This window comes from Caretta caretta, chromosome 2 (assembly GCF_965140235.1).
Source record: "Caretta caretta isolate rCarCar2 chromosome 2, rCarCar1.hap1, whole genome shotgun sequence".
NCBI classification, from domain to species: domain Eukaryota; kingdom Metazoa; phylum Chordata; order Testudines; family Cheloniidae; genus Caretta; species Caretta caretta.
Genome location: NC_134207.1, coordinates 40560061 through 40577136, shown reverse-complemented (window position 1 = coordinate 40577136; position 17076 = coordinate 40560061). Strand labels below are relative to the sequence as shown.

Here is a 17076-nt window from a genome sequence, read left to right as displayed (position 1 = left end):
TAATAAAAAGTCATACAGCAATCAAGTTACTGTTCCAGAGAATCAACAGTATACATTGTCTTGTTCCTCCATCATTACGCAGAAAAATAAGGTAGTTTCATTCTTATAAATCATGGCAACCACTAATGGGGGACACAACTTGCCTTAGCTACTCTTGTAAATAGCTTTTTCATTTAGGGTTATACAACGTAAACAGTTAACTGATTTTAGTGGAAATGTGATTAACTAAATACATCATAACTACATGCAGGTTTATTGAAACTGCTTAAATCTCTTTCAAACAGCCTGAAATGATTTGCTGGTAAGGGCATGGGGAGAGGGGAAGAAGATTATACTTTTAAGGGCATATTTTAAAATTAGGTTATTGAAGCAAATTAGAACAACTCCTTCTGTTCCATTTACTAGTCATGAAATAGAAAGTAACTTCTTCATCTTTCAAATTACGACTTAATAGAATAGACCCCTTAAAAAAAAAGCCACACACCTCACACACCCCCATACACACACACAAACAATAGTTCCAAGTACTATTCTCCCTTTACAAACTGGACAAGTCGTAAAGGTCAGGAGGTCTGGACAACATTTATTCAACAGTAACTCAGAAAAAACACCGAGTACAGATGCTTTTCAGGGAAAAACCTTTGCTACCATAAATAGGCTATTGTTGAGATCTGGGAGTATTCACAAAAACTCAACATCAAAGGGATTTTACTTGTAATAAAGTATTGCATACAGTATTTTATAACAAAAATTAGTTTTAAACTAAACATGGCACCTAGGTAATATAACATTTGTCATTCTAAAGACAACTCCTTTCCATAAAAGGAAAAAGAAAAATACAAATATTGGGGGGGGGGCAATTGGGTGATAATGCTAGCCTGCACCTAGTGAGTACTTGATAGGACAAAAACATCATAATTCCTCTCCTCCCCAAGAAAGATTTTGTTACATATGGTGCAGGGAGATGTCAAAATAAATGCTGGAATATCAATTTTGGGGAAAGAAAAAAACAAAAGCCTAATCAACAGCTCAACCTCCTAAACAAGGTACCTAAAGGATGGCAAGTGAGAGGTGAAAGAGTAAAGAAGAACAAAGTATTACAGTTTCAATTCTTTCTATCAGTGATAAAAAGAATTTGTACATTTTAGAGCTACAAATTATGCCATGAGTGTCCTTTTAAGATGTGTAAAATTATCAAGTGAAAATAAACTGAATTTTGTGATCTTGCAGATGAAGAGGCAATATTTGTGTAGCTGAAATAAATTCCATATTTGAGGGCTACCATCCTGAGAGGTTTCATAGATTAAGATATTCTAATCACAACTTTCAATTCCCTTTAGTCTCAATGAAATAAAGAGTGCCCAATATTAAGGGCATGTCTACATGGCAAAGACAGTGTTCTCAACGCAGTTTAGCTAACCCGAGTTCATTAATTCAGGGTTAAAACAGCAGCGAAGACACAGTGGCTATGTCTACACTGTAAAAAAAAAAAAAACCAAACCTGTGGCAGCAAGTCTCAAAGCTCGGGTCAACTGACTCAGGCTCACAGGACTCACACTACAGGGCTAAAAATATCAGTGTAAACGTTCCCACTCAGGCTAGAGCTTGGGCTATGAAACCATGCGAATGAGGCAGGTGTCAGACCCCCAGATCTAGCCTGAGCAGGAATGTCTGCAGTGCTCACTTTAGCCCCACAAGTCCAAGTCAGTTGACCCAGGTTCTGAAACTCACTGCCACGTGGTGTTTTGCTTGTTTGTTTTTGCAGTGTAGGCATACCCAGTAACTCAGCTTTTACCTTGGGTTAGCAGTTTGAGTTCAGTACTGGGCTCCCCTACTCGAGCTGCTAATAGGAGTTAAAAGCCAACCTGCCATGTCTTCACTGCTATTTTAACTCAAGTTAGCTAACTTGGGTTAGCAAACCCAAGAACACTTTTTTTTTTTTGCGCAGCATAGACATGCTTTTAGGATTAAGCCCTCTTCAAAAATTTCCCAAGAGTTAGACAAAGGCTGTAGGCAAATCTTTTCTCTTAGTCAGATTACTTAAGACTAAAAGTTATAATTAAAAAACAGTATAAAAAGATACACATAAAAAAGGGAACTTACTGTTTTATTCCGTAATCTAATTATGTCCGAGACAGAGCCAGCTCCACAATACTCCATAACAATCCATAGATCTGTGTTCTTAAAGTAGCTGCCATAGTACTTGACAACATAGGGACTAAATATAAACACAAAACAGTTGAGATTCATGTATTAATGATCCTCAACAATGAAAAAAATATCCACGGTCAGTTCTAATAAAATGAGAATTGGGAAGTCACTAAGACAGCCAAAGATTGTGTGGTGCAGTTGAGCGAATTTTAGGTCATGATGGGACTACCTTAATCAAGGCCTCGTAAAGGCCTGGTTAGACTTCCAGAAGTTTGGTTCCTTCACCCAAATGATGGAGGCACATGTAGAATGACCTACAATACACCCACACCCCTCAAATAAATACAAAGATCTCCCCAATCACCAGTTGCTTTCTGATGAAGGGAAAGCACCTTCTCCACTTCCCTTTTCCTTCGGAAAAGTCTATTCCCCTTTTCACTATCTTCAGGAGCCTTCTCCTTTTTCTCTCTTTCCAGTGTTGAGTGGACAACATGGAAATCATTTTCAATTTCCTCTTTTTTCCCCACACAACCTGCAGGAGTCTATTTCAAAAACAAACCTGAATAGCTAACTAAATATTGTTCAGTCTAATGTTTTGCTATAGAAATATTTATGGAACTCTATGTGCATTTTCCATATTAAGTTTTAACAGAACACTGTTATTTATATAGTGCCATATATTATGCATGTTGTATTTCCATTCATCAACATATCAAATAAAGGACATAAATCCTCCCCTGAGTTCTTCGAGACCTGGGATGAGTGGCAGTAGCTGCAGAATCTCAGAATGAGGAAGGAGACTTTTTTTGTCCCTCAGTGGTAAGCTAGCCTCAATACTGCATCAGTAGACAAGGGTGTACAAACTACTCTAATTTGAGAGGACAGCTGTAAGTAAGACTTGTGAAAGCAGACTGGTCCAAATGGTTACTGACAAAGTTTGTGTTTAAAGAAAGTTAGACAGCTAGAGAGATTTTAGCCCAACCTTTGCAGAATTAGGTCTTGATCCCACAAACAGACAGACCCTTACACCACCAAATTAAAGAAGACTCCTCACATGCATAAGGGTTCACCATCATGGATTCCATTGCAGGATCAGGACCATAATCCTTTCAAAAAACACCCCTCACACACAGAGCACAAAACAATTTAAGTGAAAGTAGCACTTGTAACACTAATTTTCATTTCTATCTCCTTATAAGTGAAGGCCCCTGTTCCTGCAGCCCTAATCAGAGAAAGCTGCCACCACAATCAGAGAGTGAGTTGTCCAAAGAAAGACTAGGATAACAGCAGCTCCTCCAAAGTAATCATTGTTGCAAAAGTGCCAATTGTATAATAGAGACTATTTTCCAAGCACATTTTCCCCCCTCTATTTTTTAAAATTAACAGTGATTAGTCTTGGCCTATAACAATCCTTGCCAATACTTTGAAATGGAGGACTCAAAACTCAGGTGGATTTATCTGCTTACAGGAAATTTTAACAGCACTTCAAACTTTTTAAAAAAAGATCCTTCTTTAATTATAATCATGTCAAGTTATTTTTGTTTGACACTGCTTGTAATCAAGTGCATATCTAAACAAATTACCTTATTCTTCTCAGGATAACATTTATTACTTTATTTATTTATTATTTATTACTAAATTTAATATTAATTTAGAAGTATATATTTTTCTTTCAGTTGTTTATATTAATCACATTTCACTATGAACTTAGGGGAAAATTCAACCTTCAACAAGTACATATGCAGTGGTCGTTAAAATTAGAACTGAATATCAAATGTAAATAGACTTTTACTAGACCAGCCGTGCTCGTAACATTACAAGTACATTTTCAAATAAATGCTTAAAAAGGAGGCAAATGATTAAATAAATAAATAAATACGTAATATTGCTCATACCTGTCACATTGCTGCATTATAGAAATTTCTTTAATTATTTCCTGAAGATCTGACTCGACAGGGACTTGTTTAATTGCCACTACTTGTCCAGATTCCTTGTGTATTGCTTTAAAGACACTACCGTAAGATCTAAAAATTACAAAAAATTACAAATTAATTTTTTCTCCAAAATAGTTCTTCCTTCCTCCCAATCAGCACTATTCAAAAGATCATGCCAACCACTGGATTCATTTAAAAGACGTCTTTTTTTAACATTATCTACATGAGATGCTTGTAAAATTGCAAGAGATTTTAATTTCGTCATGACTGTGCCTCTGAAAAGGAAGTCCTCAGATAACGTTTACCTTCGCCAATTCATAGGATTTGGCATATTATGTCAAAATATTAATTATATCTGGTACCTTACCTCCAGCAGTTGCTAATGAACTAATATAACATTAAGAGAAAGGTAAAATCACCATCATAATACACGTAGCCAGATAGGAAATGCTGTAAATTAGAACAAAACAAGGAGGGAAAGAATAAGATCCTTCCTGACCGCTTCAGGCAATCAGCTTACATCCTGACCATGAGATTTATCCTCACCATCATTTGCATACAAAATCACAATTTTATCCCACTCTTCTTAAAAATCTAGCTACGGTATTTGACTCAGATTTGCTGTGGTTGTAAATATACAAAGATTTGTTATGTGCTTTCTAAAATACAATTACAAAGAAAAAACTGCTATTACCCTTTCGTGTTTTCTTAATATGGGATCAAGAAATTGGAGAGAGACCGATCATTTTTTCACAATTCCCTTCATAATTTGAATGCCTCTATCAACTCCCCTCTAAAACTTGAGACTAAAAAAATCTTAGTTTTGTAAATAGCTCCTTAGATTAATCACAAATATAATCCGAATTTCTGGATATACATACAACATTTAAAAGGAATAAGGTTACAATTACATTTTTACAGTTACATTTTTCTATTTTACAATATTCTCCCTATTATAACATGTCAGTTTTCAGGCACCCAAAATGACGGTTTGCAGTCTGAAACTCTAGCCTCTAGAGTGAGCTACCCAAACACATGAGCAATTGAGCATACTGCGCTTGTTTGGAAGGCATAGTGCTCTGTTCCTCTTACATGCTCCATAACTGTGAGCCAGCAGGGGAATAGAAATTGACAAGATTCATGTTTTGTCCATTTCAGTCCCTCATCATCAGCCTTATAGTTTACTACTTGGTCCTAAGTATGTGACTTCTCTATATTCATAATGACAGAAGATTCAATAGAATTCTACAGAATTAGGCTTACCACTGGCTATGTCAGCTACCAGGGAAGCAGCCCCTCTTCAATTTACACAGCCTGCGGAGCTCCTAATTCTGGTGGTGATGAGTAGGCTTGTACCCCTCCCAACAGCATAAAGCACCTGCAGAGCTACCAATTTTCCTGGGCAGATCACAGTAAAAATGGAGCTCTTATACCACAGGTACCTTCTCTACTTCAACCTCTTTCCCTCTGTAAAAATAATAATCTGCTATCTTTGCAGCTAGCCAAACTGCAAAACAACCTTACAGTATATACCAATCCTTCAATAAGAAGATACTTTGCTGTGTAATAATTGCAATGTTTGTTCCACCAGTCTATATGAGCAATAAAATGATAACAGGGAAGGTAACAAGGTACTCTGAATATAACTTTATATCACATTCTCATCTACTTTCCAATTTGCAATGAAGCGTGGCTTGTGGCAAAGAAAATGCTCCTGACTTCACTACAACCACAAAAATAAACTTATTTTTCTGCCTCAGTAAATGAAAGGCATGAAAGTTTGCAATCTGAAACTCTAGCCTCTAGAAAGGCATGACAAAAATGCATGGGTAGGTTTTCAAAAAACCCACACAGGCATTTGCTGTTTAAGTACTAAAAAAAAAGGCACAATTTAGTTCATGCTCACTGACACTATGTCACTTTTAATATCATATTAATTTTAATTATTTTCCCCATGTATCCCCCCCCCCCCCACACACACACACACAAACAGTTTTACTCACCCTTCACCAAGCTTCTCTAGAACATCAAAGACTTCTTCAGGCTGCTTAGTTAAGCTGTCTTCACTTAGCTTTTTCAGCTTGCTAATAAAAATAATATTTTACAATAAGTCATTTACATATTTGACTTTAAAAGGTAAAAACATGTAGTTCAAAGAAAAAAACAGCTATTAAATGAGAGACAAAGAAATTAAGATCTTACAAAGAGAGAACCAGGAGCACTTGTAATGAAAAACAAGCATCAGGTACAGATGGTTGGTTATAAAATACTGTCCATTAAAAAACAGGGAGGTGAAAAGACAACACTCCACACCATTGAGAAGGAGCGGGTGGCGGTATTGCCCTCCTTAGAACTTTTAGCTTAGTGGTTAAGGTACTCACCAGGGAGACCCAGGTTCCATTCCCCCTTGCCTGAGGTGGAGTAGGAATTTGACCTTGTGTCTACCCACATTGCAGGAGAGCACCCTAACCACAGGACTATGGGATACAATGGTGTGTAGTTCTGAGTCTCTCCTATTGACAAGTTAGTCAAACAGGGACAGAACCTAAGATCTCCCCACTACTAGGTGGGTGCCCTAACCACAAGACTATAGAGTCAGTCTATCAGACACACACACACACACACACACACACACACACTCCCGCCCCATGACTATTCAAGTATTTTATACAAACTGGAGCAGCTTCAATGGGAGAGACTGAGAAAGACTGACCCTAGAATAGTCCATAGCCTGGTGGCGAGGACACTCTCCTGCAATGTGGAAGACATAAGCTCAAATCCCAGCCCCACATCAGGCAGAGGAGGGAACTGAACCCAGGAACTTCCACATCCCTGATGAGTGCCTTAACACTGTGCTAAAACTTATAAAGGTAGTAGATGTCACTCTGTGAATGGCACCCAAGCCCCACCCCCCAAAAAACAAAAATGTTTGGCTGAATTGGTATCACATTTGCAAATAGTTGTGTGTCGAACAAACACGAATAAACTATTAAACCAAAAAAATCTGCACAGCTCTAGTTACAAAGTCAAGCACCCAAAAGTTAGAAAATGGCAGAATTCAGGTTGCCTGTACAACCCTGATTTAGCCTCCTTGTGCGCACACATTACGATGCAGTCTTCAATTACAGGATCTCATACTATTTTTTTTTCCACAGGCCTAATTCAGTCCCTCCCAACCACCACCCTCCAATTCAGTGATGGGCAACCTGCGGCCCACAAAACACATGCAGTCCATCAGGGTAATCCACTGGCAGGCCACGAGACCGTTTGTTTATATTGACCGTCTGCAGGTACAGCCGCCCGCAGCTCCCAGTAGCCACGGTTCGCTGTTCCTGGCCAATGGGAGCTGCAGGAAGCGGCTATATATATAAAAAACATGGACATAAATGTATTTTCCCCTAACCTGGTTCTGAAAAACAAATGAACCATTTTTGCTGCAGTTCTGAGGCAGATGCTCAACATGGAAAATTTCAGCTTAGTTACAGCTCATTAAGACCTAAAGAAAACTTCCTAAACAAGCAGTTAGAACCTACCTTTAATAAATATTACAGCTGTAAAACAAACCCACAAAAATAGTGGGTATTTATAGATCAGTGGGATATATACCACAAAGCATAGTGTGGTAGGATCACATCATCATGCAGACATGGGATGACCAGCAGTAGCTCCAGAATTTCCACATAAGGAAACAGACCTTTATGGAGCTGTGTGAAGAGCTTGCCCTGACCCTCCATTATCAGAACACTCAATTGAGGGAGGCCATACAGGTATAAAAGCAGGTTGCTATTGGCCTCTGGAAGCTGGCAACACCAGACTATTACAGGTGCTGCAAACCAGTTTGGTGTTGGCAAGTGAACTGCTGGTGTTGTGGTAACGGAGATTTGTGAGGGGATCACCACTGGTTTATCCCCTCGTGGGGAGCATGAGAAATGTTCCTAAAATAGCTGGCTTTCAGAAAATGGAGTCCCAAAACCCATACCTAACCGTTTGACAGTCAGCAGGAACAAGCATGTGTGTCAGTTGCAAAGGGTACTATTCCATCATTCTGTAGGGCCTGGAGAGGCAAATTCAGAAACACTAATGTGTGAAGTATGGGAAAGTTGCATGAATACAGTGTGCTAAAGAGATCTGGCACTGAAATGCTGAGAGAAGCAGGGACCTTATTCCCTCTTAATTACACTGTAATCAATGGGACCTTTGTGACCACTGTCGTTTTGGAGGACCATGCATACCCACTCTGGCCACAGCTCATGAAATCATACCCTGACATCAGGGGCCCTGGCAAAAGAAGATTCAATTACAAGCTTAGCAGCTACAGGATGAGGTACTGTGCGCATCTGACAGGCTGATGGCAAGAAGGTGCTGCCTACAAAACCATTTGTATGCCAATGCAGTCCATATGTCCGTGGTCTGGTGCACCCAGCACAACATCTGCAAGGTTAAAGGCAAGTGTTTTTGCATGGGCTCTGGACCCCGCTGGTTTGCAGGCCTAGTACAGGCAACCATAAGGTAGACCAATGAATCCTGGAATTGGTTGCAGTGAGGAAAGGAAGTCGCCTGTTTTCATCACTTCATTATCTGCTTTTTTTTTTTAATAGAGGTGTAAACAGTCTATTTGATATAGGGTAGAGGTGATTTAACCTTTAGTGTTATTTTAGGTTATATAGGCACTTAACTTCACACCAAGCCTATGTGATTGTGACATTTTGCTTAGTACAAAACTTCCTGGATCTTCCTTCCTATGAAAGCACCAACAAAGCCACATTTTCCAAAAATAACCAAACTTAAAAACAAACAAACCAACTCAAGGAAAAAGCCAACTACCCCTCTATAAAATAATTATTACATGTTATTTTTGACATGCAATAAATATTCTACATATTGTGCAATGCAAGTGCATGGCGTTTGTATACAAAACATTAACCACCACTGAATACAAATGTTCAGAAGCCAATATTAAAGGACATGTTATTCTCTGGCCAAGTTCCTCCTCCTGTTCGCCCTCCCCACTCCAAAAAACATGTTGCTTGCTTTGCATATGACTACACAGAGAACACCCGCGCTTCCAGTTTGTGGAATAGTCCATTGCCAAGCCAGCCCCAGTTGTCTAAATCCTGCACTGACCGCAAGATATCGTAACATGAGGAGTCTGTGGTCATTAGTGCTAGCATGGCTAGGGTTCCCTATGCCTCCATTCTTCCACCAGCAATCTTTCCAGGGATCCCTATGCCTGCAGCATGCTCCAAACCTGCTTTGTTTTCTGGTACGCCACGTATTCCTCCAGCCTTCGCATCATATCCTCAACCATATAGTTGACAACCCACTTGTGTTTATCCGGCTGCTTTATGGTCCTGTCACTAGGAAACAGTTGCAGAGGCTAAGACAGAATTCAGTCATGCCAGATTACAGCAGCAGCAGCAACACTGTATTGTTAGTTAATAATGTAACTTAAAACAACAAAAAGTACCCTCAAACCTGCCTCAGTCATCACTTAAATAATACCTCATGCTAGAAATGGATGGTACAGATTCCTAGCTGATCAAGGAAGAGAGCAACCAGACCGCAAAAGTTTGATGAAAGTGACACTGACTACAACAAGGGGAAACTTAAGAAATAGCTGCTGAGAGGTAGCAACATGCAGCTGCAACACGCAAATCCCTAACCAGCCCTATTAGTTATGGGAAATTCTGATACAAAACACGTATATAGCAATTTGAAGTGTATATGGAAGCCATAAGGACGAGTATAATAAAAGAGGAGCAAAAGAATGGCTCTGATAGTGGTTGGTGTTCTAGTACTGGATATACACAATGTATTCCATATGGAGGATGTGGAGGGGGGAAAAAAAAAGGAAGTATGGAGGATCATTAGGACCTTATGGAAAATATGTCACCTATGACATTTTCCTGGATAAAAACCAAAAAAAAGGAAAAGGAGGAGAGACAGGAATTTAAGTCTTTAACATTAAAAAGCCAGTGTTATGAATATAGAACATTAAGTGACCCTTTTATTAAAAGCCAAGCAATGTTGGAATGTAACAATTCAAAAAAGACACATTAAAGGCTACTCAGAGGCATGGATCCAACACTTGAAAAGGCAATTTTCATATGCGCCAGGTGGCAGAATAAAAGCAGAAGTGCAGAATAAGAAAGCTCTAGAGGGACAGGCAACAAAACTAAAATGCAGAGTTAAACAGCCTTCCAAGCAATATAGTGGGGGCAAAAAAACTTAACTTGTTTTAAGACTGAGCTTGCTAAGTTTATGGAGGGGACAGTATGATGAGGCTGCCTACAACAGCATATGGCCCATACACAACTGATATTAGCAAATCTCTAATGGTCAAAAATGAGGAGGGCTCTGAATTACTACTACTGTAGGTGTCTGGCTAATGGGTCTAACTGATAATCATATTTGAAGTCAGGAAGGAATTTTCCCTCAGATCATACTGGCAGAGACCTTGGCGGGGGGAGGGGAGCAGGAAATTGTTCACATTCTTCTGCAGGGTAGGGCAGGGGTCACTTCCTGGTTTGAACTGAAGTAAAATGTTGGATTCTGTGTAACTTGCAGTCTTTAAATCAAGTTTTGAGGATCTCAGCCAGAGATTATGGGTCTATTAGAGGAATTGGTGGGTGAGGTTCTCTGCCCTGAGACGTGCAAGAAATTATATTAGATAATCACAATGGTCCCTTCTGGTTTACTAGTCTAAGGGTATGTCTACACTATGAAATTAGATTGAATTTATAGAAGTCCGGTTTTTAAAAAGCGATTTTATACAGTTGATTCTGTGTGTCCCCACTAAGCGCATTAAGTCGGCAGAGTGCATCCACAGTACCGAGGATGGCATAGACTTTCGGAGCATTGCACTGTGGGTAGCTATCCCACAGTTCCTGCAGTCTCCACTGCCCATTAGAATTCTGGGTTGAGCTCCCAATGCCTGATGGGACAAAAACATTGTCGCGGATGGTTTTGGGTACGTGTCATCAGTCGCCCCTCCCTCCGTGAAAGCAACAGCAGACAATCGTTTTGCACCTTTTTTCCATGCGGGCGCTATACTGCTTTCAGCTGCCGCTGCAATAGGTCTGCAAACCATCGTTGTCATCCACTACTTCAACTCTGCTCTCCTGATGCTATAAATCCACCTCACAGGTCCTCCACATGACTGTCGTCATCCTCTGCTCTCCTGGTGGTCTCGCAGGGCTGCTTCAACTCTGTTCAGCTGCTCTTGTCTCGCCATACCATGGCAAGCGTGCAGCCTGCTCAGCTGTTGCGTACTGGCAGCAGACGGTGCAGTAGGTCTGGTCATCCAACCACCACTTCCCCTGCAACTCTGCTCTCCTGCAGATGCCATACCATGGCAAGCATGGAGCTGGCCCAGATGACCACGGCAGTTATGAGCATTGCAAACACCTCACCCATTATCATGCAGTATATGTGGAACCAGAACCTGCAAAAGCAGGCAAGGAGGTGACGGCAGCGCGGTGACGAGGACATGGACACAGACTTCTCTCAAAGCACGGGCCCCGGCAATTTGGCCATCCTGGCGGCAATGGAACGCCAATTCTGGGCCCGGGAAACAAACACAGACTGGTGGGACCGCATAGTGCTGTGGGTCTGGGATGATTCCCAGTGGCTGTGAAACTTTCACATGCGTAAGGGCACTTTCATGGAACTTTGTGACTTTCTTTCCCCTGCCATGAAGCACAAGAATACCAAGATGAGAGCAGCCCTCACAGTTCACAAACGAGTGGCGATAGCCCTCTGGAAGCTTGCAATGCCAGACAGCTACCAGTCAGTCAGGAATCAATTTGGAGTAGGCAAATCTACTGTGGGAGCTGCTGTGATCCAAGTAGCCAACACAAACACTGAGCTGCTGCTATCAAGGGTAGTGACTCTGGGAAATGTGCAGGTCATAGTGGATAGCTTTGCTGCAATGGGATTCCCTAACTGTGGTGGGGCGAGACGGAACGCATATCCCTAACTTGGACCACCTTGGCAGCCAGTGCATAAACCGCAAGGGGTACTTTTCAATGGTGCTGCAAGCACTGTGGATCACAAGGGACGTTTCACCAACATCAATGTGGGACGGCCGGGAAAGGTACATGATGCTTGCATCTTCAGGAACTCTGGTCTGTATGAACAGCTGGAGCAAGGGACTTACTTCCCAGACCAGAAAATAACCATTGGGGAAATACCTACAGTTATCCTTGGGGACCCAGCCTACCCCTTAATGCCATGGCTCATGAAGCCATACACAGGCACCCTGGATAGTAGTCAGGAGCAATTCAACTATAAGCTGAGCAAGTGCAGAATGGTGATAGAATGTGCATTTGGATGTTTAAAAGCATGCTGGCACAGTTTACTGACTCGGTTAGACCTCAGCGAAACCACTATTCCCATTGTTATTGCTGCTTGCTGTGTGCTCCACAATCTCTGTGAGGGTAAGGGGGAAGATGTTTATGGTGGGGTGGGAAGTTGAGACAAATTGCCCGGCTGATGATTACATGCAGCCAGACACCGGCGCAGTTAGAAGAGCACAACAGGGTGTGCTGCGCATCAGAAAAGCTTTGAAAACCAGTTTCATGACTGGCCAGGCTACGGTGTGACAGTCCTGTTTGTTTCTCCTTGAGGAAAACCCACCCCCTTGGTTCACTCTACTTCTCTGTAAGCCAGCCACCCTCCCACCGCCCTTCGATCACTGCTTGCAGAGGCAATAAAGTCATTATTGTTTCAAATTCATGTATTCTTTATTAATTCATCACACAAAATAGGGGGATAACTGCCAAGGTAGCCCAGGAGGGATGGGGGAGGAAGGAAGCACAAGGCCACACTGCACTTCAAAATTTATTGAATGCCAGCCTTCTGTTGCTTGGGCAGTCCTCTGGGGTGGAGTGGTTGAGTGGCTGGAGGGCCCCCCCCGCATTCTTGGGCATCTGGGTGAGGAGGCAATGGAACTGGGGGGGGAGGGGGTTGGTTACACAGGGGCTGCAGTGGCGGTCTGTGCCTTTCCTGCACCTCAACTACATGCCGGAGCATATCAGTTTGATCCTCCAGTAGCCTCAGCATTGCATCCTGCCTCTTTTCATCATGCTGCCACCACCTTTCCTCTTGATCCCACCACCTCTCTTGTTGCTCCAGCCATCTGTCCTCTCGTGCATCCCTCCTCGCGTTCATTTTGTGCTTTCCTGGATTCTGCCATTGTCTGACTCCGCACATTCTGCTGGGCTCTTTCAGTGTGGGAGGACTGCATGAGCTCAGAGAACAGTGGTGAAACACTGGAATGCGTTGCCTAGGGAGGTGGTGGAATCTCCTTCCTTAGAAGTTTTTAAGGTCAGGCTTGACAAAGCCCTGGCTGGGATGATTTAATTGGGGATGGGTCCTGCTTTTGAGCAGGGGGGTGGACTAGATGACCTCCTGAGGTCCCTTCCAACCCTGATATTCTATGATTCTATGAACATTTCATTGAGAGTGCGGTTTTTTTCGCCTTATCTGCGCTACCCTCTGGGACAGAGATGCTAGTCGCAGCATTGAAACATTTGCAGCTGCAGGAGGAAAAAAGGGAGATTAAAATTGAAAAAAAAAAAAAAAGGACTCATTGGCCATTTAAAAGCAGGGGCTGATGTTTTCAGGTTTACATGCAGCACAAACCCAACTAAATCCCCCCACACACCCAATTCTCTGGGATGATCGCTTCACCCCTCCCCCCACCGTGCGGCTAACAGCAGGGATGATTTCTTTTCAGCCACAGCCAAACAGCCCAAGCAGGAACGGCCACCTCTGAATGTCCCCTTTATAAAATTCCCCTATTTCAACCAGGTGACCATGAATGATATCACTCTCCTGAGGATAACACAGAGAGATAAAGAACGCATGTTGCTTGAATGCCAGCAAACACGGGAACCACACACTGCCATGCTTTCTTATGCAATGATTCCAGGAAAATGTGCTACTGGCCTGCTGTGGTAAAGTGTCCTACCATGGAGGATGCAATAAGGCTGCCCTCCCCAGAAACCTTTTGCAAAGGCTTTGGGAGTACCTCCAGGAGAGCTTCATGGAGATGTCCCTGGAGGATTTCCACTCCATCCCCAGACACATTAGCAGACTTTTCCAGTAGCTGTACTGGCAGCGAATGCATCCCCAAGTCTTCAGGGCAAATCAATCATTAAACATGCTTGCTTTTAAAGCATGTATTATATTTACAAGGTACACTCACCAGAGGCACCTTCTCCGGCTTCATAATCTGGGAGCCCGCCTTGGGAGGGTATTGGCTCCAGGGTGATAAACAGTTCCTGGCTGTTGGGGAGGTTTCTCCTCTTGCCTGCTGTGTGATAGCCGCCTCCTCTTCCTTCTCATCATCTTCCTTGTCCCCAAAATCCTCATCCTTGTTGAATGAGACTCCCCCCTTGCAGGTGTCCACGGACAGGGGTGGGGTAGTGGTAAGGGCCCCCCTAAAATTGCATGCAGCTCATCATATAAGTGGCATGTCTGGGGCTCTGACCCAGAGTGGCCGTTTGCCCTTTTGGCAGGCTTGCCTGAGCTCCTTAAGTTTCACATGGCACTGCTGCGTGTCTCTGTGATAGTCTCTGTCCTTCATGCCCTTTGAGATTTTTTCAAATATTTTGGCATTTTGTCTTTTGGAACTGAGTTCCGATAGCACGGATTCTTCTCCCCATTCAGCAATCAGATCCAATACCTTCCGTTCGGTCCATGCTGGAGCTTTTTTGCGATTCTGGGACTGCATGGTCACCTGTGCTGATGAGATCTATGTGGTCACGCCACGGTGGCCAAACAGGAAATGAAATTCAAAAGTTTGCAGGGCTTTTCTCATGTACCTGGCCAGTGCATCTGAGTTGAGTGCTGTCCAGAGCAGTCGCAATGGAGCACTGTGGGATTGTTCCCGGAGGCAGATACTGTCCAATTGCGTCCACACTAACCCAAATTTGACTCGGCGATGTTAATTTCAGCGCTAATCCCCTTATCGGGGAGGAGTACAGAAATTGATTTTAAGAGCCCATTAAGTTGACAAAAGTGGCTTAGTTGTGTGGACGGGTGCAGGGTTAAATCGATCTAATGCTGCTAAATTCGACCTAAACTCGTAGTGTAGACCAGGGCAAAGTAAGAAAGACGTTCAAAGAATAAAAGGGCAAAGCGGTAAAGTCACACGTCAAAAACATGTGTGTGATGTAGCAACTGGCACAAGTATAAGAAGAGTCCAGCATTGGGGAGGGATGGTCTATAAACTGTAATAAAGCCCAAGCAGTTTGCAAAGGTGATGCAGACAAGACTTGGAAGTGTCTGAGCTGAAGGCAGAGTAAAATGTCCCCCAAGTGAATGAGAGGAGCTGTTCATGAACACAAAGGAAGAAAACACGCTGCAGGAATGTGGATATGCCCTTTCAAAGCTCCGTTTCTGACAGACGGCTGCTTATCTGCTCCAAGACAAAGCAAACATTAGTGTGGAATGCTGGGGGGGGAGGGGTCTGCTGCTGTCTGAACTTACAAGACAGCATGCTGACATGCTCTCAGCCCCCCCAAAACACTCTCTCCCCCCATATACACACTCCCTGTCACACTACACCCCACCCCATTTGAAAAGCACGTTGCAGTCACTTACATGCTGGGATAGCTGCCCATAATGCACCGCTCCCAACGCAGCTGCAAGTGCCGCAAACATGGCCATGGCAGCATGCTTGAAGCTGTCACTGTGGACAGACTGCAGCACTTTCCCTACTGCTCTCTACGAAGGCTGATTTCACTCAAAACGCTCTCCATCTGCGAGTGTAGCCATGCCCTAAGAAGTCAAAGGTGAAACTGAAATCTTGCAGTAAGGAGCACATTCCATTCCTAAGCAAGTGTCAATTGTCAGATATACTAAAACAAAACAAGAATGTATGTGTTAGAATATCAGCAAAAGCAATCAATCAATCTTTGGCTTCCATGGCTGAGGTGCTTGGACTCATCAAGAAGGTACATGTCGGAGTTGGAATAAATATCAAAACAAGCTTGAACCAGATATGAATGGGCTAAATGCATCCTATAATCATGTGTCCACAGAATGGAGGATTCTCTCCCCTGTTATACTTGCCATCTCTAGTGTCTCACAAGCCTTAAGAAGAGAGACCGCTAGTTATACATATTACTCTCCCATAAACTAGAGAAAAAGCTGCCAAAAATAAGAACAGGTGGCATCCTCGACAAAACAGAAGAAGAGTTAATAGACTGGGTCAACTCATTAGTATTTGAGGACAGAAAAGAGGGGCTCTGAACAATAAAAGGAACATTTAATCTTGCCTAGAAATGAAATGATTGGTGAAATAGCAGAAGCCAATTCTTCAAATCAGATGCTTTTGCAGTGTTTTGTCAGATTCCTCTCAGCAAAGGGAGCACCAAGATTTGCATTTTCATTTGACAGATACAGCTTCTTGATATAGCACTCAGAAATGTGCTCAGTACCAAAAGTATTTCACTGTAAGTGCCATGTCTTTCAGAAGACTGCAGAAGTGTACACTGATGGCAGTCTGGAGCAGCACCACTACTGGACACCAAGAATCACCGTAAAAAGTTCCAGACATTGTAATAAGAAACAACCTTCAACTGAAGAGAGTCAATTGTCAGTTTCAAACAATTGACGTTATCTACATTACTTAGGACAGAACTTGATGCTAAGGGAATACGGTCTCATAATTCCAAAGTTTCAAGGAACTTGGAACATCAGCACATCCAAATGACAAAAAAGGAATTCACATATTGAACTAGGTCAGTAAGTTCATCCCCAACTAACTCGCTTAAGAAAACTCCTTCACAAAAATGCTGAATAGGCATGAATGCTGGAGAATGAAAAAGCGTCCAAAAGATTTAATTAACATGAGTATCAGTTCTGCAATTCTTTAGCCCTCTGAAAAGGATCATGGTCCTCAGATGTGTTTCAGCATGAAGGCTGGAAGCTGTATTACTAAAGAAACATTGGACTAAACGGTTGCCTGTAACATATGCAG

At 42.4% G+C, this 17076-nt stretch overlaps 1 protein-coding gene across 3 annotated transcripts in view; it reads right to left on the bottom strand.

The window, feature by feature from the left end:
• Positions 1 to 17076, bottom strand: part of STK3 (serine/threonine kinase 3) — a 297076-nt gene that overhangs the window by 260847 nt on the left and 19153 nt on the right. The window contains exons 2-4 of one of the 3 annotated variants that reach the window (XM_048841337.2): positions 6089 to 6169; positions 4047 to 4175; positions 2104 to 2218 (exon numbers count right to left, since the gene is read on the bottom strand). In XM_048841337.2, the coding sequence (XP_048697294.1) occupies positions 2104 to 2218; positions 4047 to 4175; positions 6089 to 6169 (325 nt within the window). Of the gene's footprint in view, positions 1 to 2103; positions 2219 to 4046; positions 4176 to 6088; positions 6170 to 17076 lie in introns of those variants that run through there. The other 2 variants (XM_075125031.1, XM_048841341.2) reach the window with 2 other exon arrangements.